The sequence below is a fragment of the Scardinius erythrophthalmus genome (assembly GCF_964197995.2).
Source record: "Scardinius erythrophthalmus genome assembly, chromosome: 17".
NCBI lineage: Eukaryota > Metazoa > Chordata > Actinopteri > Cypriniformes > Leuciscidae > Scardinius > Scardinius erythrophthalmus.
In genome coordinates this window covers 4,388,459-4,412,624 of record NC_138237.1, presented here as the reverse complement: position 1 = coordinate 4,412,624, position 24,166 = coordinate 4,388,459, and the positions used below count along the sequence as shown (strand labels likewise).

Sequence of the window (24,166 nt, the reverse complement as noted above, 5' to 3'; positions counted from 1 at the left end):
CCCCAACCTCAAAACCAACCAATCAGCTTTCCGGAAAATCTTCATCGTGCGAACGGGCCAATGCCCAGCTGAAACGACAGAGTTGATGTTTCGCGCATGCGCACGAGTCTCCAGACATCAGCTCGTGTGCCCAGCGTGCGGTGACACAGACGGACGAACTGATTTCCGGTGCTTTTACCCGAAAACATCCCGAACCGAGCCGGACTCAACTCGTCTGAGGCCCAGAGAGCAGAACATGGCGGGGGAGCGCGTCGCTCAGATGTCGATCAGTGAGTTTGATGATGATGACGGTGATGAAGATGACGCATATTGTCTGCAGTGTTGCGTCAGTTCATGCTCTACTGCACTATGACACAAGTACTGTACTCTATTTATGTTACAGTACACAACTATATATATATATATATATATATATATATATATATATATATATATATATATATATATATATATATATATATATGGTCTTCTCAGAACATGATGCATGAACATAAACTGACAAGATCTGTCAAATCTAACGTGCACTAGGAAATAGATCTAACATGTGGACTACTTTAAATATAAATGCTTCAGATTTTCGTAAATAAACTCTCAAATGTTGATTAATTGAGTGAATCTGACTAAGCAAAAGAATAGTTTTTAAATAGTGATCGGCCGATATTGATTATTTTATCACAAATTTTCATTATGTGCCCGATAAACTATATTTATTTATTTATTGTTTTATTTCTGTTTTTGACAATTAAACCAACAGCCCTGAACAAACTGATTAATTTAACACTTTTTTTCAATATGGTAATTTAATGTCTGTAATTTCACTTGCATGCTGCAAATCAAAATTAGTAAAGTGCACTGTCACTGAAGTCTATTTTTAAATAACCGGTAACAAATAAAGCATGTAACAATAATTCTAAGATATTTTTAAAAAACATAAACATTCTAAACCGCCTGAATAAATAAAAAAAGCATTGCTACTACTTAGCACTACATTTACATATTTTCATTTATAACAACAGCAGTAATATTAATAACAAAAGGCAAAATGTTATTTTATCTTTGACCAGTCTTGGGCACAATTCTCAAGATGGCGCCATTTATTGGTGAATCCGATATTATGAAACCGATACCCGGTTATGGGGGAAAAAATGCTTAAATATCGGGGAAAATATATGTAAAACCGTTTACTTTTTGTTAAAATTTTAACGAACCCTATTATTATTTCTTAAATTGGTTTGTGATTTTTCAAAATAATGTACATTTTTACAAAAAAAGACATTACACTTTAAGGAAATGTACATCTATATAACATACTGGCCATTAATAAGAAATGTATTACAAAAGCATATACGAGCGCAATTAAATAAAAATGTTTAACAATATTTGAAGAGTTCAGATGCAAAAGCCTCTAAGTGCCATCTGAAATTTTCTTCTAGAATGATCATTTTTATCAAGCTTGTATATTTAAGTTCAGTAATTTCACTTAAATGACAATTAATAGGTAATTGGTTTTTGCATATGAACTCTTCATTTACTGAAATATTGTTTTTTAAATAATAATACAATTATTTGTTATAACATAAATATGAATGCAATAACCTAAAATACCAACAGCATAAAACATGCATATTTGCACTTGTTTTCTTAAACAGGCCATCATTTTCCCAGACCAACTTCTACTTTTTTATGTAGGCTTCCTGATGTTTTTAAAAGGAATCAATTCCAAATAAATAGCTTGAGAGTGTCGATATACTGCCGTAAGGACCTTTTCCTGCTCTTGTAAACTGGTGAAATGTTAAATCTGCTGTGGTTTCCTCCTGCAGAAGAACTGTACGTGTCTGATAAACAGGGCAGTGATGTGGACGGAGAGGGATCCGAGCAGAAGCCCTTTAAAACGCCACTCAAGGTGCCTGATGATAATCCACATCTTCTCATGAAATATGATTCCGGTCATTTTCTGTATTTCATTTCATTCTTTATCCTTCATATTTCCTATATGTTCTCAGGCACTGTTGTTTGCGGGAAAAGAGCCATTCCCAGTGATCTATGTGGATTCACAGAAAGAAGGAGAGGTGTGTAAACCTAATGACTAACTAACTGTAACAAGAATAAACATGTAAATCTATTGATTCAAAGATGCACATACATTCTGCCCAGCATAAAGTATTACAAAACTGCTTGAGAAAAAAAAAAAGATATTTAATTTTTCTAGACATTTAAAGGTGATACCTTTATTGAACCCATTGAAAAACGAAGATCATATAGAATTTATTGATCAAAAAAACATTTAATTTTTATTTATTTTTTTGTATGCACTATATATGATTTCACATTGGCTAAATTTAATAGCTGTTTTTCTTTAAGAAATCTCAACTTCCACCACTAAACATACATTTTATAAAGGGTTTATTTAGTATTTACTTGCTAATACACAATGGCCCTCATTTATCAAAAGTGCGTACACCAAATTTCCAGCGTACACCTGGCGTACACCCAAAACCACGGTGACTTTGAGATTTATCAATATGAACGTTGGCGTACGGCACGCTCAAATCCTACGCCAGCTCAGGAGGTGGTGTACGCACGTTTTGAGTGTGGGAATGCGCAGAAAAACAATTCCTAACACCACAAAACGCATTGACAAACTAAAAGATATAATATATTATGACCCACTGTAAAAAAAACAACAACATAGTAATTATAAACTTCAGTGTTTATTTTTGTGCAACATGGACTAAAATGTTTAATTTGTGTGAATTTACCAAAGCATTTGAATTGTAGGCATATGTATTCCTTAAGTTGCGAGCCTGTGCGCTTTACCTGACGATTCAAGCCTTGTTTATACTTTCGCCTGGCTCCGCAGCGCGAGTCTCCGCAGACTGCCCGCGCACCTCCCCAAACGGACGAGGCGTTTATACTCGACGCGCTCGCCGTTGTACTAATCTTTGAAACGATGGTTAGGCCAGGGTTAGGCCCGGCAGGTGTGCACGGACTGGGTTCAGTAATGAAAGGCCCAAAAAAATAATTCAGACTGACAAAATAATAAAAATGCCATTCTTCTTATTTTAAATAATAATAATAATAATACAAATAATAATAATAACGACATTCTTCTTCTAAATAACAATAAGCGTCATTAATAATGAAAATCTAGAAATCAATTTGGTTTCTTTCCACTTCCCTGGTTTCGCTTTCTCTTTCTCAAAGAAGTTTCTCTTCTTTGCCGTCTTCCGTGTGTCCATGGCGTAAAATGAGGGCGTGGGGGGAGCGGAGACTTGAATATATAGGGGCGTGTTATTCTAATGACGATCGATTTCAGCCGCGGCATTTATCAAGGGCAGGTATTGCGTACACCAGAATTTCAAAGGTACGCACAGCTTCATAAATCAGGCGATGAGAGGAGTGTAAGCATAATCTTACGCCAATATATACGCCCGTTTCTACGCAAGATTGATAAATGAGGGCCAATGTGAGCAGACACGAGTAAAGAATTTTTTTTTCCCAGTCTATAGATTGTAGGGATGCACAATATGTCGGCCACCATATCGGTATCGACCGATATATGTAAATTTTTTATGTTATCGTTATTGGCCCGATAAGAAAGTTTGTCCGATGGATAATGGGTTATTTTCTTCAGCTGAGACACTTCAGATGTTCACTGTTCATCATGATGTTTTTGAATTTCTTGAAATATGATTGGAATCACTTCAGAAAAGGAAAATACAGTTCAGTGCAACATGTGCAGCGAAAGTCTGTCAAAACGGCTACGTAAAATAATAATCAGAATATTATAATTGTGTGCTTGAGACATGGCTTTTAATGGTGAGACTTTAGTTTTTGTAATCAGGCTCTCAAAAATTATATAAAATTTGGATTTAGATTTATCAGCCGATATATAGGTTATTGACTTTCAACTATAAAGAGTTATTGGCTTTCAAATATAAAGAATTATTGGTTATCCGCTTTCAAATATAAAGAATTATTGGTTATCAACTTTCAAATTTAAATAATTATTGTTTATCGACTTTCAAATATAAAGAATTATCGGTTATCGGCTTTCAAATATAAAGAATTATCGGTTATCGGCTTTCAAATATAAAGAATTATTCGTTATCGGCTTTCAAATTTAAATAATTATTGTTTATGGACTTTCAAATATAAAGAATTATCGCTTATTTACTTTCAAATGTAAAGAATTATCGGTTATCGGCTTTCAAATATAAAGAATTATCGGTTATCGGCTTTCAAATATAAAGAATTATCGGTTATCAACTTTCAAATATAAAGAATTATTGGTTATCGGCTTTCAAATATAAAGAATTATCGGTTATCAACTTTCAAATATAAAGAATTATTGGTTATCGGCTTTCAAATATAAAGAATTATAGGTTATCGGCTTTCAAATATAAAGAATTATTGGTTATCGGCTTTAAATATAAAGAATTATTGGTTATCGGCTTTCAGATATAAAGAATTATCGGTTATCGGCTTTCAAATATAAAGAATTATCGGTTATCAACTTTCAAATATAAAGAATTATTGGTTATCGGCTTTCAAATATAAAGAATTATCGGTTATCAACTTTCAAATATAAAGAATTATTGGTTATCGGCTTTCAAATATAAAGAATTATCGGTTATCGGCTTTCAAATATAAAGAATTATCGGTTATCAACTTTCAAATATAAAGAATTATTGGTTATCGGCTTTCAAATATAAAGAATTATCGGTTATCAACTTTCAAATATAAAGAATTATTGGTTATCGGCTTTCAAATATAAAGAATTATAGGTTATCGGCTTTCAAATATAAAGAATTATTGGTTATCGGCTTTAAATATAAAGAATTATTGGTTATCGGCTTTCAAATATAAAGAATTATCGGTTATCAACTTTCAAATATAAAGAATTATTGGTTATCGGCTTTCAAATATAAAGAATTATAGGTTATCGGCTTTCAAATATAAAGAATTATTGGTTATCGGCTTTAAATATAAAGAATTATTGGTTATCGGCTTTCAGATATAAAGAATTATCGGTTATTGTTTATCAACTTTCAAATTTAAATAATTATTGTTTATGGACTTTCAAATATAAAGAATTATCGCTTATTTACTTTCAAATGTAAAGAATTATCGGTTATCGGCTTTCAAATATAAAGAATTATCGGTTATCGGCTTTCAAATATAAAGAATTATCGGTTATCGGCTTTCAAATATAAGAATTATCAGTTATCAGCTTTCAAATGTAAAGAATTATCGGTTATTGACTTTTAAATATAAATAATTATTGTTTATCACCATTCAAATATAAAGAATTATCGTTTATTGACTTTCAAATATAAAGAATTATCAGTTATCTGTATTGACCAAATTTTTCAAATCGGTGCATCCCTAATAGATAATGTTTTGAAAATTTATGAAGTAAAGAAAAGTTATATTAGATCTATCTGTTTTGAAAAAAAAAAACTTTTAACGTGAAATTGTCACAAATATGCTTCTTTTTTTTTCATGGTGCATGCAAAATTAGTGCATATTTAATCAATAGATGCATATTAGCACACATATGCATATTTTGCATAAGAGCGTGTTTTAAGGTGATTCATAATAACTTGGCAAAGTTTGATAGGAATAGCATTTTACCTGCAGCGTATGACCTCTGGATAGTTGAACATTATGGTGTGTTTGTGTTGTCAGCGCTGGGCCGTCATCTCTAAGACTCAGATGAAGAACACGAAGAAGCTCTTCAATCGAGAGCAATTGAAGAGCGAGAGCAAAGACCAGAAGGAGGTACCTGGAACGTTCTGTGATTCCCCTGTCCTCTATAGACCTGTAATAACTCCTGTATCGATCATCTTTTGACCTCATGATTGACAGGCTGAAGATGCTGTACGCAGAGAGAAGAATCTGGAAGACGCTAAAAAGATCACCATCAAGAACGACCCCAGCCTTCCTGAACCCAAAACCGTGAGTACTTTCTGAATTACGTACAGAATATAATATTGATTATATAATAGCACCGAGTTACAATATGAGGATGGGTAGGTGGTTTAGGGGCAGTAATGGATATAAATAATAAACAATTGCAAGTTTACATCTAAAAGTTTTTTAATAATCTTGCAATTCTGACTTTCTCTGAATTCTGAGTTTAAATCTCACAATTCTGACTTTCATCTCGGAATTCTGAGTTTAAATCTCACAATTCTGACTTTACAATTCTAACCGGAATTCTGACTTGAAATTCTTAGTTTTATCTCTAAATTCTGAGTTTAAATTTCACAATTCTGATTTTAATCTTGGAATTCTGACTTGGAATTCTGAGGTTATATCTCGCAATTCTGACTTTCATTTTGGTATTCTGACTTGGAATTCTGAGTTTACATCTCGCAATTGTGACTTTCATCTCAGAATTCTGAGTTTAAATCTCACAATTCTGACCGGAATTCTGACTTGAAATTCTTAGTTTCATCTCGGAATTCTGATTTTAAATTTCACAATTCTGATTTTCATCTTGGAATTCTGAGTTTAAATCTCGCTATTCTGACTTTCATCTTGGAATTTTGACTTGGAATTCTGAGTTTGCATCTCAGAATTCTGAGTTTGCATCTCGGAATTCTGACTTTTTTCTTGGAATTCGGAGTTAACATCTCACAATTCTGACTTTTTTCTTGGAATTCAGAGTTAACATCTCACAATTCTGACTTTTTTCTTGGAATTCGGAGTTAACATCTCACAATTCTGACTTTTTTCTGGGAATTCTGAGTTAACATCTCACAATTCTGACTTTTTTCTGGGAATTCTGAGTTAACATCTCACAATTCTGATTTTTTTCTGGGAGTTTAAATCTCGTAATTCTGACTTTTTTTCTTTGTTTCTGCCTTGGAGTGAAAAAGTTAAAGATATAATTGCAAATGTTACATCTTTAAATCTCAATATAAAGTTTATATCTTAATTACGACTATATCTCGCATTTTCATAATTGTGAGGAAAAAAGTCCGAATTGCAAGACAAAAAAGTGATTGCAATCAAAGTGGAAATGTTAAATGTTCCTTTTTTAAAGACATAAGGTTCTTCAAATGTTGGCACTTCAAATGAGTTTGATCCGATTTCATATTCTCAAAGAGCATCAGTCATTATGTTTGTAAGATGTGAATAAATGTACGCAAGATGTTTTTCAATCAGCTGGATTCAAAAGTTTAAACCGCTAATATTTTCCTTATAAATTAATTATTTATGCTATTCACCGCCACTTTTAATCAAAAGTGAAATCTCTTTAAGGGTTGAGCTTCATCGGATCCATTGATGTATTACATGAATACATTTCAAATCCCATTAAGCCATCTAAATTCGATTATTAATGTTCTAGTCTGCTTCATGAAGTTTTTCAGTTTTATTTTCTGTGCCGCTCAGGTGAAGATTGATAAACTGGAGTCGTTCAGAGAGCAGAGGGTGAAGGTGTTCGGTTGGGTCCATCGCTTGCGCAGACAAGGTGAGCAGATTTTCTGTGTTTGTTCATCTATAATCAATCAACATTTAATACAACATACATATAAAACACTATACATTTATTTCTCAGGAAAGAACCTTCTGTTTATTGTGCTGCGCGACGGAACCGGTTTCCTGCAGTGTGTTCTCACTGATAAACTGGTACTGTGTGTTTTTGTTATTTTACACTATTATAATAGGTAAATCATTCCTAATCCTATCTATCCTGTTAGTTATCAGGGATCTTACGACTGCTCTGTCTCTTCTGCTCACCAAGGCTGCATTAATTTGATCAAAAATACAGTAAAAGTTGTGAAATATTGTTATAATGTAAATCAGCTGTTTTCTAGGTGAATATACAGTAAAGTATAATTTATTCCTGTGATCAAAGCTGAATTTTCAGCATCATTACTCCAGTCTTCAGTGTCACATGATCCTTTAGAAATCATTCTAATATGATGATTTGCATATCTCCATATCTTGAACTTGTATTAGCTCTGAACGATATTGAATGTAAGAAGTGAAATGCAGTGTAAGGTCTAGTTGAGTTGAGATGATGGATTTGGTGTTTTCTGTGTTCAGTGTCAGTGCTATAATGGACTGATGTTATCTACGGAGAGCACCGTCGCTCTGTATGGAACCGTCAAACCTGTTCCTGAGGGCAAACAGGTAATATGACTTTAATTTAAACACTTCATTAAAAGGAAAGTTTACTCGCCCTTAAAATGTCATGAAACCCTAAACTAAATTTACTTAGATTATTATGTGTGTTTAATGTAACCATCTGTTAGTTTTAATTGTAGGAGAAAACTAGTAAATGTTCTTTTTTGTGTGCTGTTTTCAACCTCTGGTTTTAGCCTTTGTGTCGACAGTTTTCTTGTACTAAAGTACATCAGTGACTGACTCATCGCTGTCTCATAATTATACATTAGACTGCGTGTCCTTATCCAATGAGAAGACACCTGGCATAATTATTCATGAGACGGTGTGTCTTTATCCAATGAGAAGACACCTGGCATAATTATTCATGAGACTGAATGTCCTTTTCCAATGAGAAGACTCCGAGCTTAATTATTCATGAGAATGTGTCCTTATCCAATGAGAAGACTCTGAGCTTAATTATTCATGAGACGGTGTGTCCTTATCCAATGAGAAGACTCTGAGCTTAATTATTCATAAGACGGTGTGTCCTTATCCAATGATAAGACTCCGAGCTTAATTACTCATGAGACTGTGTCCTTATCCAATGAGAAGCCGCCTTGCTTATTTATTCATGAGACGGTGTGTCCTTATCCAACGAGAAGCCGCCTTGCTTAATTATTCATGAGACTGTGTCCTTATCCAATGAGAAGCCGCCTTGCTTATTTATTCATGAGACGGTGTGTCCTTATCCAACGAGAAGCCACCTTGCTTAATTATTCATGAGACTGTGTCCTTATCCAATGAGAAGCCGCCTTGCTTATTTATTCATGAGATGGTGTGTCCTTATCCAACGAGAAACCGCCTTGCTTAATTATTCATGAGTCTGTGTCCTTATCCAACGAGAAGCCGCCTTGCTTAATTATTCATGAGACTGCGTGCAGAACAGGGGGTTTCATGACCCTTAAAGTCATTTCCATGCCTGTTTGATTTCTGAAACACAGAGTGTGTGTTTTTTTTCTCTATGCAGTTAATGGTTTTGTGTTTTGTTTTGCGAGGCTCCGGGTGGCCATGAGCTGCACTGTGATTTCTGGGAGCTGGTTGGTCTGGCTCCGGCGGGCGGCGCTGATAACCTGCTGAACGAGGAGTCTGACGTGGACGTGCAGCTGAACAACCGGCACATGATGATCCGCGGGGAAAACGTCTCCAAGATCCTGAAAGTCCGATCCACCGTGACCCAGTGTTTCCGGGATCATTTCTTCAGCCGGGGTTACTGCGAGGTCATTCCTGAAGCACACACACACATTAAGCACGCTCCTTAAAAATGAAAATTAGCCCATGATTTACTCACCCTGAAGCCATCCTAGGGGTATCTGACAGTCTTCTTTCAGACGAATACAATACACTGGGCTAATTTTCATTTTTGGGTGAACTATCCCTTTAAGAGGTCTTGAGGTAACGGTTTGTGTTGTGTTCCTCAGATAACTCCGCCCACTCTGGTGCAGACGCAGGTGGAGGGCGGCTCCACCCTCTTCAGTCTCAACTACTTCGGCGAGAACGCGTACCTGACGCAGTCGTCTCAGCTCTACCTGGAGACCTGCATCCCTGCGCTGGGAGACACTTTCTGCATCGCACAGTCCTACCGCGCCGAGCAGTCGCGCACCCGCAGACACCTGTCCGAGTGAGTGAGTGTGTGAGAGAGAGAGAGAGAGAGAGAGAGAGTGTGTGTGTACTTGTACAACTATCTTTCTGAGGACCAGTTTGAGTTTTAGACCATTGGAGTGAGGACAAAGAGAGTAAAGTGAGGACATTTTGGCCGGTCCTCACTCTCTGAGAGCCTTTAAAGGCCTGTTTGAGGGTCAAGACTTGGTTTTAGGGATAAGGTTATAATGAGGTTAAGGGTTGGTTTAGGGTCAGGGGTCGGGTTAGGCACTTAGTTGTGATGGGTAAGGTTAGGGTAAGCGGCTAGAGATTGCATTGTGTCTATGAATGTCCTCATAAAGATAGATGTACAAGAGTGTGAGAGAGAGAGAGAGAGAGAGAGAGTGAGTGTGAGTGTGTTAGGGCTGTCAAAATGGCTGAAAAGCTAAATTTGAATTTCTTTCTTTAAAATTAGCAAAATTCGAATTATATTCAAATTCTAAAGGCAATAGGAAAAAGAACTGTATTGTCATATGCCCACTAGAGGGCGCAAGCGAGCGCTATCAGCATCTTTTGAAACAGTTGTTCTTATCGAATACAATCAGAGTTATATTAAAAAATGTCCTGGCTCTTCCAAGCCTTATAATTGGAGTCAGTGGATATATTTTTTTAAGTCAATCAAACCCTATCCATTCGTGATAAAAGTGCTTGAACCGGCTCTGGGGGGTTAATAAAGGTAAATAAAAAATAAAAATGTTCTTACACAAACGCTTCGCTTCGCTTCATAAGGCCTTTATTGAAAACCGCTCATAAATCAGACTAAGTTGTTATTTTTTTGAAAATGTAAAAATGCAAAGTGATGTGAGATGGGTAGGTTTAGGGGTCTGGTTAGTGTGTGTGTGTGTGTGTGTGTGTGTGTGTGTGTGTGTGTGTGTGTGTGTGTGTGATGGGCAGGGTTAGGGGTCTGGTTAGTGTGTGTGTGTGTGTGTGTGTGATGGGTAGGTTTAGGGGTCGGGTTAGTGTAAGGGGAGAGAATGTACAGTATAAAAACCGTTACGCCTATGGAATGTCCCCATTAAACATGAAAACCTAATGTGTGTGTGTGTGTGTGTGTGTGTGTGTGTGTGTGTGTGTGTGTGTGTGTGTGTGTGTGTGTGTGTGTGTGTGTGTGTGTGTGTGTGTGTGTGGTGTGTGTGTTCTCAGGTACACCCACATCGAGGCTGAGTGTCCCTTCATGAGTTATGAAGACCTTCTGAACAGGTTGGAGGATCTGGTGTGTGACGTTGTCGACAGAGTCCTGAAGTCTCCTGCCGCCCAACTGCTCTACGACCTCAACCCTGTACGACCCCTGACCTCTGACCTCACACAACACCATTATATGGGTTTCTGAACATCAGTAAACTATTATACAGAGGTTCTCGCAGTCAGGGAAAACAAGGAAACATCCATTTTAAAGGCCTGGATTGTGTTTTCAGGCCTGTAAAATTAATGAAATTGGGAAACATTGTGAATATTCTTTTGAATGGTTATTATTCAATTCAATTCACGTTTATTTGTATAGTGCTTTTCACAATATTACAATTTAGAGTGATCTGTTATCAGAGGTAACTTTCTAAGTTATGTATTTCAGAAATGTATACAAAATCATAGTTAGCTAAAAATGTATTAATTTAAAAAACTTAGTAATTGAATGCAGAGACAAATGAGCTCATTGAAGTAATGAATACTTGTTTGTTAACAAATTATTGTGTAAAATGTTGATCTTAAAATATAAAATATGATCTTTTTATTTTCCTCCTGAAGGACTTCAAGCCTCCCAAACGCCCGTTCAGGAGGATGAACTACACCGAGGCCATTGATTGGCTAAAGGAGCACAACATCAAGAAGGATGATGGGACGTTTTACGAGTTTGGAGAGGTTTGTTACGCCGAGTCTCGTACGATATTGCCGAGAGCTCTGAACTGCGAAGAGACGCTCGAGTTATGATGATGTTTGACCGTTTGTGTGTCATTTCCACAGGATATCCCAGAAGCCCCTGAGCGCCTGATGACCGACGCCATCAACGAGACGATCTTGCTGTGTCGATTCCCGGCTGAGATCAAATCCTTCTACATGCAGCGCTGCCCTGAGGACCGGCGCCTCACTGAATCGGTCAGATCACACACACTTCTCTGGCATTAACCTGTTGAGGCAAAAACAAGTAACTAACAAAATAGCATCAGGCATAAGAGACATCAGGATTCAAATTGTCCTTAAAAGATATTTATTCTTGCAAGAATGTTCCCAGTCCATCCACAGTCCAGCTGCAGGTGGAGTGAGACCCAGAGCAGAGGTTGACCAGCTCCTTATAGTGTTCTATTCAAAAGCTATCTCCTACAGCCCCCACTAAACAAAATAACAAAAGGGACCCCCCCCCTTGAACCCTTCACAGAACAAGGAACAAAAGGGACCCCCCTTGACCCCTCCCCAGCACGGGAATCTCCTTACCTCTGAAATCTCACACACACACACCCTGCAGCTGTATCAATATCATAAAAGAAACTCAAAATACAGCCAAAGAACGCATGGCATTCGTTTGTTAAATCGTTGAAAATAAAATACAAGGAAAAGATGAATTTTTCCACAACATTTCCTCCTCTTTATCATTCTCTGATAAACAACATAGAAAAATTCACTCTTGTTTTCTAATCAAACCCATTATACTATTAAATCTTTAAGAATAGAATTAATTCAAGTCTTAATTCAAGAACAGTTATACCCTTCATGTATATCAATACTAAGCCCTAATTTGATTCAATCAAATAAAATCGCAAAACTTTTCTTCAACCATTAATTGGTCAACATTTTCTCCAGATATGTTGATCATCTCGTTGCCTCATGGACGTTCCATCTTCACCAATATGACACTTTGCATGCCGTAGAGAGGATTTTTTCCAACGTTGGCAGGGGAGATTTGTTTCTAGCACATATCATTGATCCCCTACTTTATTCTTTGCGCTGGCGTGTGAGGTTGTTGATGATGGTTGGTATAGTTTAGGTCAGATGCTCGGACCCAGGTCTAACATCCTTCAATCATTTTCAAATCCTTACAAGATTTTCCCTTAGATCACGATCGCACCCCCACTGGAATGAGTCATTTACTGTCTACTGTCACCTGCGAATGGAGGCCTTAAGTGATTTTGTTAGTGAGCGCGTGTCGTGTCGTCCCTTTGGTGTGACCTGTGAAATTTTCAACCTGAAACATATCACCGGATAATTTCTTGCTCATTGAATAGCACTCAGGGTCCTTGTTCCCCTGAAAAAAAACATTCAACCCATGTTGTTCATGTTAACAAAACAATACAGAATCAGTTCTGTTTGGTTCAATCCATCCTGACATCCTGCAAAATGAAAATTTTAAGTTAGGCATTACACAGGGTTAGGCACTGTTTCTTCACTTTGCTCATGCCATGCGCAAAAGTCTGCATCTTCTGTAAAGAAAAACAAATGTTGAGGTTATTGTCACATAGTTTTCTTTTGTCTGCTGTGCTGCCACATCTGCTCCGGCGTTTCCTGTCAAAACAATTCTTGTTATTAGCACACTTAAAATACAAACAATGCACACAATTAAACCCAATGTCCTCCCAACATTTATCTTCCCACCTGTGCGATGGCTTTCAGCAAATGTGAACCCCTTAGTAAACCAGATCTAGCTGGTTAATACAAATAAAGTTCTTCAAATAAACCCCTCCTGGACTTTTACTGTCCTCATATACCGATGAGGTCAAAGCTAGATAACCTCTCAGCCTGCTGTGAAGACAATGGGTTTAGCCCTTCCCCCCTGGATTTACTGTTTTTCCCACCTGTGAGGCCGAAATGTCTTTGTTTGTGGCCTGAATACAAATTATCCATACTAAAAAGTTCAAAGACTCATCTGACCACTTGTTTTACTGTGCGTTCTCCTGTTCCCGCCATGAGCATATTCATCCTCCTCTTGATGCACGACACCCATCTTGTGCATAAATTTAACATAATAAAATTCTCTTACTTTTATCAGACGCTTTTATCCATAGTGACTTCCATTTCAAAGTACACATTTACATTCTTATCAGTTCTTGCTTTCCCTCGGAAATTGAACCCATGACTTTGGCGTTACAAGCGCTAACGCTCTACTGTTTGAGCTATAGAAAACTGCAATATTTGTTCATATTTATTTGGTAACATTTGTTTGGATAAAGTTTGCTAACCCAAACGTTGTCCTTCAGCCAAGTTTCCCATCTTTCTCTGCCTCTGAAATAAAAATATTACTTAAAGCCACAATTTCATCTTCTTATCAAATTGTTTTTTTTTAAGGCAACGGCCCCTAGTTTCACAGCGTTTCTTGATTTTTCAGGCCTATTGTTTGGTCTCTTAATCAACTGTCATCTACGAACATTCTCCAGGTCATCAATTGGTCAGGTCAGGTCGTGTACACTTTGTCAGCGTCAGTACACTTCGTCAACGTCAGTCGAATAACAATCTTCCCCTTTTTACAATACATAACTGTTAAGGGCTCTCTGGATAATCTGATATTTACTTAGCCTACTGTACGTGTTTGTTGCTGTCAAATTTATAACTTTTTCTCAACACATGACTGACGGCTATCTACGACTTCACAATTCTAATTTATCAATACTTAAACCTGTCCAGAAAGTAATTCAAATCTACTGCACATCATGAATGACCAAAATAATAATTAACAGACAGAGCTCGATGATCAATCAACTTAAAGCTCATCCTGTTCTGTGTTGCCTTCTCATCAGATTGACTCACAATCCTCAGCTTACTTTGTCATTTGCCTTAACCCATCTATAATGCTAAAACACTCTTTCCAGAGGTTAATGACACATGTATACACACTATTCAGACAGAATAGTTGTCCTAAACTAACACATACTGTACAAAACATGAATTCACACTCACACTCTTCCCTGACTATGAACCGCTCATATTTCTTATTAATATCTTTTATCTAAAAAGATTTAAATTCTAAGTGACATTCTAACCTTTTCCTGTATCTTTTATCTAATGTTTTATGGCCTATTAACCAGTTTCAAAGCATGTCTGTTCATTATCCATCTGATTTTAGAAAAGTCAGCTGGATTGTTTTGGTGCATTATCTTATTTTGCTCCAGCTTTCTTTGGCTGACTGATAACAGAAAGACAGACAGAGTACCATCCTCTTCCTCCACTCAAGCAGTCTCTTTCTCTCTCATTATAAGCAAATAATCTTTTCAACAGCCTCCTAGGACTGTAACTAAAATAATCATAGTCATATTCAATCGTTCTATGATCTTTTCTAAGGTTATCTTTAGTTTAAAATACTCAATTTACCTAACCTTTGTTTTCCAGAAAATTCTCTTGAGTCATCTTTAGCCACCACCATGTCTTATAGTGGTCCTTTGTCATGTCTAAATGATCTACAGGAGTCAGAACTGACACATTAGTTCAGCATCGACACAAATCTCTGTGTTTTCCTTGCTCATCAGGCAACTAACATTACAATTTTTTTTTTTTTTTTTTTTTTTTTTTTTTTTTTAAGCTGTCTCCACAACAGATAACCACTAGTTCAATGGTCTCTGCTGGCTCCTGAATGCCCATTCAGATCAGCTCTTAACCTATAATTGTCTTTTCTTCAGGGTGTTGTCCCCTGGCATAGTTGCAGACACTTGTCAGAAAAACAAGCCATTCAATCAACGCGGTTTCTGGTGAGTGGTATATAGAGGAACTCACATTTTCTGGGTCAGACGGCCGTAACTTCTCACAGCTCATCTCGCCTCTCAATGATCTGCTGATGCTGGTCGCCACTCAGTCAATCAGCGCCACTCTCATATCCATCTCACATAAAAACACCTCCATCAGGAAATGCCCAGTGTTTTTGCGTGAATTCCCCTGTCTTAGGTTGCCCTTTTGGCCAGAGGGTCTTACCCGTCTCTGGGGTAAACACTTCGTACACACGTGGTTACCGCTCTTTACCATCACAGAATCTGTGACCGTTTTCTTCAACATAATCTGTTGTTTTCTGGAGCTTAGGAAAAGGCGCATTCAAGAGTCATCAGAGCCATTCTGACCTAATAGTGTTCACAGGGAGACAGGTTAATAACAACAGTATTTAATCACTTAAATTCATTAATCATCTTAAAGGTAGCAACCTGCTTAGATTATAGTCAGTGAATTTAGATCACAATCGTACATTCAGTGTACTGTTACTTCTGTAGCCGGAGCCATCAGCCCTGTTTTATGGTGGAGGCTAAAATCAGACAAAGAAGCGGTCCTAAAATAAACTAGTCAAAAATGTCACTTCTATCATTTAAGGTCTGCATTATTATTTTAAAGACTTCTTTCCACATCTATGAATCTTTTCAACTAAAACACTGTGCTTTACACAGCCTCAGACAACAGCTTTCAGCTGATATTGAATGAGAGAGAGACTCTTGAGGCATTCAGGACTGGTACACTGCATTCTCATAAACTTTTAACTTCAGACTTTATCTACCATCTTTTTCAACTGTAGCCCATCTTAAGGCATCTTTTCCATGAATTACATGTATTGTAATTTAGACATAATATCCACTCCGAATGAGTCTCTGTTGCACTGAAACTGTGGCAGTTTCAGTCACAGCACATGCCAGATTCAGATAAGCAAACCTGTTTTGGCCAAATCACAATCTTATCTTTTAAAATCAACATTAACAAGCCTTTGTTTAATCAAATGCCTTTTACACATTTTACATTTAGCAACTGTTAATCCTGTAACACTGCTTCTGTTTATTTTATCTTAAAGAAATAATACGAATTATTCTAGTTCTTAATAACAATTTCATTTCAATTTTACTTCAATGTTTTCTCTAGGAGTTTATCAATCTGCTTCTATGATTCACTTTTGAGGCTGCTCCCTGCTTGTGATACATTTTTTTGATTATCATTATAAATCATTCATTAGATTTGTCTCTCCATATCATCTAAAACCTTATCAAAGCATTTCATTCAAAAACACAATCATCCTTTTAGTGACCGGTACTTTTAAAATATTTTGCAACTCATTTAGTCTTATCCGTAATTTTATGTCAACCGGTACTTTTTATAGTTCTTTCCTTTCAAAAGGAATTCCTTACACTTAAATCTTTCAATCTTCTTACAACTTTCAAAAGTTCCAACTATCAACTTTATTTCTCCCTCATTTACTTTTACAGTCATACAGTGCGCATACAGTCACTGAATGACCCAGCTGACTGCAATAAAACACTCTCTGTTATTCTGCCTTTTATCTTTCTAACAGCTTCACCCTATTTTGCACTTCTGAAACATTGTGTTGTATTCAGGAAATGCAAACAGAGCCACTGATAAGTTCTCTGCATTCTCCCCCACTGTCCCAGCTGCAAATTCAATTACAATAGCCGAATTATAATCTTCATCATATTAACATTGATCTACTTTCTAACCCATATTAACACAGACTTTTCTTTAAATTTGTGTCATTTTGGCACTTTCTTTCTTTGGAGCCAGTTAAGTTATTGTTTATCTTTCCAATCACAATCAAACTTTTACTAAACATCATCTGCAAATCTCTTCAGAGCGTGAGCAGAACTGCTTACAGCATTTGCTCTCTTTTATCTCACTATTTATCAGGACTGTTCAGTTACTCTTCATACAGTATTAAAACTTTAACGTGTCATTAATTTCATCAACACTGGTTTTTAAAAGCTTATTCTTCTATCAAATGGTTAGTTTGCAGATTCAACTTAAATCACAAAATTGTATTATAATTATTCAGTCCTACTTATCTCTACTGTTTCACAGAAAACACAAGATTCTCTAAATCTTCTCAGTCTCTAAATTACACAGACAGCTATCTTAGCCGCTTGCACCTTCAACTCTTGTTACAAAAATATGGCAATCTATTCTTCAATACTCTGTTCTCTTTTCATAACATTAATACAATAAAGCACATTCACATCACTATTATTGGCAGAACATTAATTTTCATAAGCGACACGGAAAATCTAAATATTCTAAATGGGTTTCACAAAGTTTCTGATTAACTTTAGTCACACGTTTCTGGGGAAATTATCTCCAACCCATAATTTCCTTTATAAAACAATATATTTCCTTAAATGGCTTAATATCAACAAAATAATCCAATCTCTGGACATTTTCTAATTTGATATTATCATCAACAACACTGATTACAAAACAAGTATACATTTAACATCCAGAAGCTGGTTTGAACAAGCAAGCGCTGTTGCTGTACTCCCAGCATAGCTGGACCCTTTAGGTTCAAAAGACAATCGTTTTACTTAATGAAACATTCCTTATCCTTATATCATGCCAATCCCTGTTAATCATACTCAACGCCCCATTTCCATCTAAAACTCACTTTTCGTAAAATTTCAACTTAATTTGACTTAATCAGGCGTTCATAAATAGTTCCATGAACTCTATCGTTCCCTACATATCAGTTCCTTCTGCATCGACTCTGTTCTCTTTTATCTGCTTCTTTCCCATCCAACAATTCACTGTCCGTTCACAGTTTTACACTCATGAACAAACTTCAACAACCCTTTCTGACTAGTAACGGATAAGTTAGCATTTCAGAAAACCCTGTAGGCTACCTTTGTACAATCTCATATGCTCATCATTCACAACACTGCTCAAATCATCAGTCATAGCTTTGCTCAAAGTTTCATCAGCCACACATAAAGATTTCCAACCGTTTTTTTTTTGTTTTTTTTGTTTTTTTTTTTCATTGCAGGTAGCAGAAAGTAAATCAGCGTATGCATTCGTGTGTGCGTCCTTTACACACATGTTTAACACACACATAACAACCATTCTGTTTTCCCTCGTTCTTTTCTATTGATTCTTTTACGACATTGAGTCTTATCTTACTCAAGGTTCCCGCCTCGGGGAAATACATTTACATTTACCACCATCATTATTTCTCCTTTGACAGAAAATTGGTGTATAAAAATGATCTACTTTACTGTTAGATGACCCCATTTTGGCTGAGTTCCTCTTTTCTGGATTTCACAATTCGACACGTGTCTTACAGAATCTGTCAAACGTCTTCGACAGACCCGATCTTTCCCTTACCCCAAGATCGGTCGGGTGGTTTGTAATTACGTTTCACTCAAAAACTTCCTATAAGCACTTTCCAGCGCTCGATTAATTCTGAAATATTTTTTTTTTTTTTGGTTACTAGCACTTTTGAGTAAAACTAATTAATCAATAACTGTGATTCCCCTGAATCTGTGATTCCCCTGAATCTGTGATTCCCCTGAATCACCTGTGGGCTTTCCGTCCACCAACGAGCTAAGTGAGGTAGAAACTGATCCGAATTCCTCAGATCAATTCTTTCCCTTACCCCAAAAAATTTGTGATTCCCCTGAATCACCTTTCGCTCGTACCAAAAAGCAAAACTCAGCCAACATGGTTCATGTTCACTCACAATTATCAAAATAATTTAACTGTCTCTTACCCGAGATGCTTTTACTGCCTCCGAGTTCTTTCTGAATCCAGTGGGTTCCTCCTGGCCCTGATAGCAGTTTTGGCTCTTCTCTCTCAATTCTGCGAGGTAAGACTAAAGCCTTTTGTGCTTTAGGGTGATCAGTCCGTCAATACGCTTTCTCAGGGCCAGAAGAAACCTCATGGATCCCACTTCTGACACCAACTTGTTGAGGCAAAAACAAGTAACTAACAAAATAGCATCAGGCATAAGAGACATCAGGATTCAAATTGTCCTTAAAAGATATTTATTCTTGCAAGAATGTTCCCAGTCCATCCACAGTCCAGCTGCAGGTGGAGTGAGACCCAGAGCAGAGGTTGACCAGCTCCTTATAGTGTTCTATTCAAAAGCTATCTCCTACAGCCCCCACTAAACAAAATAACAAAAGGGACCCCCCCCCTTGAACCCTTCACAGAACAAGGAACAAAAGGGACCCCCCTTGACCCCTCCCCAGCACGGGAATCTCCTTACCTCTGAAATCTCACACACACACACCCTGCAGCTGTATCAATATCATAAAAGAAACTCAAAATACAGCCAAAGAACGCATGGCATTCGTTTGTTAAATCGTTGAAAATAAAATACAAGGAAAAGATGAATTTTTCCACAACAAACCCATAGGGCTAAACTAGGGCTGGGGATCAAGAGGGTCTTTCGCAGCGGAGGAACCTGTTCATAATTCCTACAACTATTGGCAGAAGTACCCAGATGTAGTGGTCAACCCATATATTGCCAAGGCCGATACGTTTTTCTGATTGGCCGACGTGTTGGAAACGGGACTTTTATTTTGACGGCGCTCCGGACTTTTATTTTGACAGGCGGTGCTGAGAACACCAGCGCCTGAGAGGAGAATGGCACGTCTGATCACACAACGCTCACTCACATTCTCCGTCTTCATTAGTTTACGATCTCCGTCAGTCATATCTAATATTTTGTTAGACAGAACTGGTAAACAAAGAAAGTAAATGGTATGCGATAACGCCAACATTTTCATATTTACTATGAGAATATAGTTCCCAGACAGTATGTGTGCGGTTAGAAGATGGCTGTCTCTCATATGACATTGTTATTCGCACACGCTGTGACTATACAAATCACAACATGTAAATAGGAAAATGTTGGCGTCATTTTGTCACTTATTGGGAGCAGTATGCTAGCTGGAGCCATTTACCTCCAGTCTTTGTGCTAAGCTAGGCTAGTGGTGGGTGCGTCAGACAGAGTTACGGCACGCACGGAGATGAGAAGGGTGTGTATGGACTAGTGGTCATACTAGTGGATATTTGCCATTTTTAAAATATCGGCATCGGCTGATGTGTTGGAAGCGGGACTTTTATTTTGACGGGTGGCGCTGAGAACACCAGCACCTGATCACACAGCGCTCACATTCTCCATCTACATTAGTTCACGATCTCTATCAGTCATATCTAATACTTTGTTAGACAGAACTGGTAAACAAAGAAAGTAAATGGTAAGCGTAAAGTAAAGTGTTGCTTTTATATTATTTGTAACAGAAAAGGCAAACAATCAGGCTAAAATACTTTCTCATTTACCGTCAACATTCAGCAAATGCGCATCTACATCATTTAAACAAATCTCTGAATATCTAATAAACATTTAATTTCACAACCCTTGCAGATTTAATCGAATCCAGCTGTGATATCTAGTGAAGTGTGCATTACTGAAATGCTTCATTTTAAAATATGCTGTGCTATATCCAGTTGCCCACTGTGTCATATTCATATCGGTTTCACTGTGTGCTGTATGTAATATTAGCGTTACCTTGTCTTTATTTGAAAAACTATGATTACCATTGCACATGAAATTACCCGATTACCGAGTGCCGTTACAGTGTTTACTTCCTTTTTATTCACATATTCATATATTTTTAAACAATTACTTTATTTGTGAAAAAAAACTGCAGATTCAAGAAGTTGCCATCTAATGTATAAACACATGTTTATTTTAAAGATTTGTTTTCTAGTTTATTTGTAATTTATTAAATATTGATTAAAATAAATATAAAGTATATATATTGGCTTTATATCGGCCATCAGCCACCCTGCTCTACCTAAGACATCGGCATCGGCCATCAAAAAAACAATATCGGTCGACCACTAGTGTGGACTTATCTAACTCTGGGGGATACGGTGAATAAGGCGTGTTCCTTTAAGTGCGCTTCTCCTTAAGGTTGGCTGCATTAACAGATTCCCTGTTCACATTAATGTTACAGCCTCTGCTATAACATTATCTGTTCAGAAAAAAAGTATCGTATCGAAAACGGAAATGTTTGAACGATACGCAGCCCTAGTCAAAACCAGCCTCGAAACAAACATATCCAGTAACATTATTTTCCCTGTCTACACCAAAACCATTACATTCACAGCCAATCAAAACTCATGTGGTGTTTAACATGCAGTTATGTGGACCAATGGGATTTCACTGTGGGCGGAGCTACCAGCCAGGCATTGTAAATGAGTGTGCAGGAGAGCAGTGTTGTGAAAGGCTGATGTGTGTGTGTGTGTGTGTGTGTCAGGTGGATGTGCTGATGCCTAACGTCGGGGAGATCGTGGGAGGATCCATGCGTATCTGGGACGCTGAGGAGCTCCTGGACGGGTATAAGAGAGAGGGCATCGACCCCACACCCTACTACTGGTACACTGACCAGGTAACAGCCTCCTGCCAGTGCTTCACACACACTACTGTAGTACGATTAGAGAAATAAATGAATTCAGCATTAAATTGATCAGAACTGATATTTATAATGTTACAAAAGATTCGATAAAAAAAAAAGCTGTTTTATATGCATTAAAGGATCCTGAGAAATAAAATCTGACGTTTTCCACAAAAATATGAACTGTTTTTAACATTGATAATGATCATACATTTTTATCAGAGTGATTTGTGAAGGATCATGTGACACTGAAGACTGGAGTAATGATGCTGAACATTCAGCTTTGATCACAGGAATAAATTACACTTTACTATATATTCACATAGAAAACAGCTGATTTACATTTGAATAATATTTCACTGTATTTTTGATCAAATAAACTCAGCATAAGATGAGCAGAAAACGTTAGAAACCTTAATGTACACTTTTGAATGATCGTGTACATCTTGATAGTTTTGTATTTGCCCTGAAATGATTTAAAATAGTGAATTTTTTTTTAAATAGCTATTGTTGGCTACAGTGTTTAATGTAAAACTAGTTAATAAATGTAATTTTGTAATAATCAAGCCTTGTTTGCAGGAAGAATATTAAATAACATTTTAATTTACATTTACATGCACAATTGTACCAATACAAAATAAACAGCAATGTTTACTAGCATATAAAATATTTTAATATATGACAAATGCATAGAGCAACTTTATTGATTGATAGCATAAAACAATAATGATACCAGAGTTATCTTCAATATTGAATATTTTGGCCAGCTCACAATGATTAAAATATATTGACATATTCAGCATCTAAGCGTGTGTGTGTGTGTGTGTGTTTGTGTGTGTGTTGCAGAGGAAGTTCGGCACGTGTCCTCACGGTGGATACGGTCTGGGACTGGAGCGGTTCCTCACCTGGCTCCTGAACCGGCACCACATCCGTGACGTCTGCCTGTATCCACGCTTCATCCAACGCTGCCGGCCTTAACCACACACACACACAGACATCACTGCAGGAGACCAACTACAAAATCACAGCACTCCCTCTCATCGCTTCAGACCATACTTATATATTACTGACCATTAATATAGACCATATTCATATATACACGTCATGTTTAAAGATCTAATCAGAAGACGGTTTGGAAGATGATTGTGTCTGTAATGTTCATATGTGGCATAATAAATCAACGAGATGATGGTGATGCACTTGTGTTTTAATCCATTAGAGGGCGTCAGAGAGCCGCTCAACTGCACTGCTATTAAACCTATTATACACTTGTTCAAAATCTTTTCAGTCTCTACTAGAACAGGTTTTCCAGCTTGAATGTTGATTATTCTCCTCATATTCTCCATTGTTGCGGCTCCTCTCTTCCCAGTCTGTCAGTAACGCTCTGTTCACTTCCTGTCTCTATGAAGCCCCTCCTTCTGAAAAGCACACTGTGCTCTGATTGGTCAGCTGGATCAGTGTGTTGTGATTGGTCGAGCGCTTTGAGTGTGTTTGAATGCCCCGCCCCTTACCATAACCACCAGTTTAACACACTACTAACTAACTCAACCAGGCCCCGCCCCTTTATTCTGAGTATGAATTATTATAATGAGGAATATTGTGACGTGTTCGTTCCCGGAAGAAACTCAAGACTACAATGGAGGCGAAAGACAAGCAATTTGTGAATCTAATATTTGAATAAAGCATTAAAAAAATAATATTCATAATAATTTGGCTAGAAATTCTGACCCATTGCACAACAATAGAGATTTTTAATTGTTAATGACAAACTGAATAACAAAAAAACTTATAAGAACAATTTGTTGGTTTGGTGAAGTGAAAGAGAAAAACTGTGTTATATGGTTTGTAGCAGAACCAGTTGATACAGGAAATACCAGTTAAAAACAGCTTACAACTCCATTGTCTTTGCTTTTCACTTCCGTGTAATCCGTGTAAAGCAATTGATCAGGACAAACGGATATACATACATGCATAAAGATCTTAATTTAGTCCTGTCCTTTTGTTAAATATAAAAAATACTAATTGACAAGATAGACATTAAATATGGAGGCCAAACCTGCATTAATAAGTAAATTTGGGAGGGGGAAAAAAGTAAAAAAATACAGGAAATAATAACTAAAGGGTAAAAGTAATACAATTGATTGTATTTGTTGTATCATGTAGTCACTTATTTACTTAAATGTCGTTTATATATAATTTATATATATATATATATA

At 36.9% G+C, this 24,166-nt stretch overlaps 1 protein-coding gene across 1 annotated transcript; it reads left to right on the top strand.

The window, feature by feature from the left end:
- Nucleotides 1-75: 75 nt before the first annotated feature.
- Nucleotides 76-23,145, top strand: nars1 (asparaginyl-tRNA synthetase 1). The gene is made up of 15 exons (XM_081391882.1): nt 76-269; nt 1,821-1,903; nt 2,004-2,069; nt 5,692-5,784; nt 5,872-5,961; nt 7,405-7,483; nt 7,571-7,641; nt 8,062-8,148; nt 9,177-9,398; nt 9,600-9,799; nt 10,963-11,098; nt 11,563-11,676; nt 11,779-11,910; nt 21,813-21,944; nt 22,797-23,145. Exons 1-15 carry the CDS (start codon nt 86-88, stop codon nt 22,926-22,928), a joined length of 1,821 nt encoding a protein of 606 aa, XP_081248008.1. The 5' UTR covers nt 76-85; the 3' UTR covers nt 22,929-23,145.
- Nucleotides 23,146-24,166: the final 1,021 nt, after the last annotated feature.

What these genes read in the sequence shown, in the direction of transcription:
- nars1 (XM_081391882.1), top strand. Translation starts at nt 86, where the DNA reads ATGTTTCGCGCATGCGCACGAGTCTCCAGACATCAGCTCGTGTGCCCA. An exon ending in GTGTTCTCACTGATAAACTG is followed by an intron (nt 7,642 to 8,061) that starts GTACTGTGTGTT and finishes TTCTGTGTTCAG; the next exon opens with TGTCAGTGCTATAATGGACT. An exon ending in ACCCGCAGACACCTGTCCGA is followed by an intron (nt 9,800 to 10,962) that starts GTGAGTGAGTGT and finishes GTGTGTTCTCAG; the next exon opens with GTACACCCACATCGAGGCTG.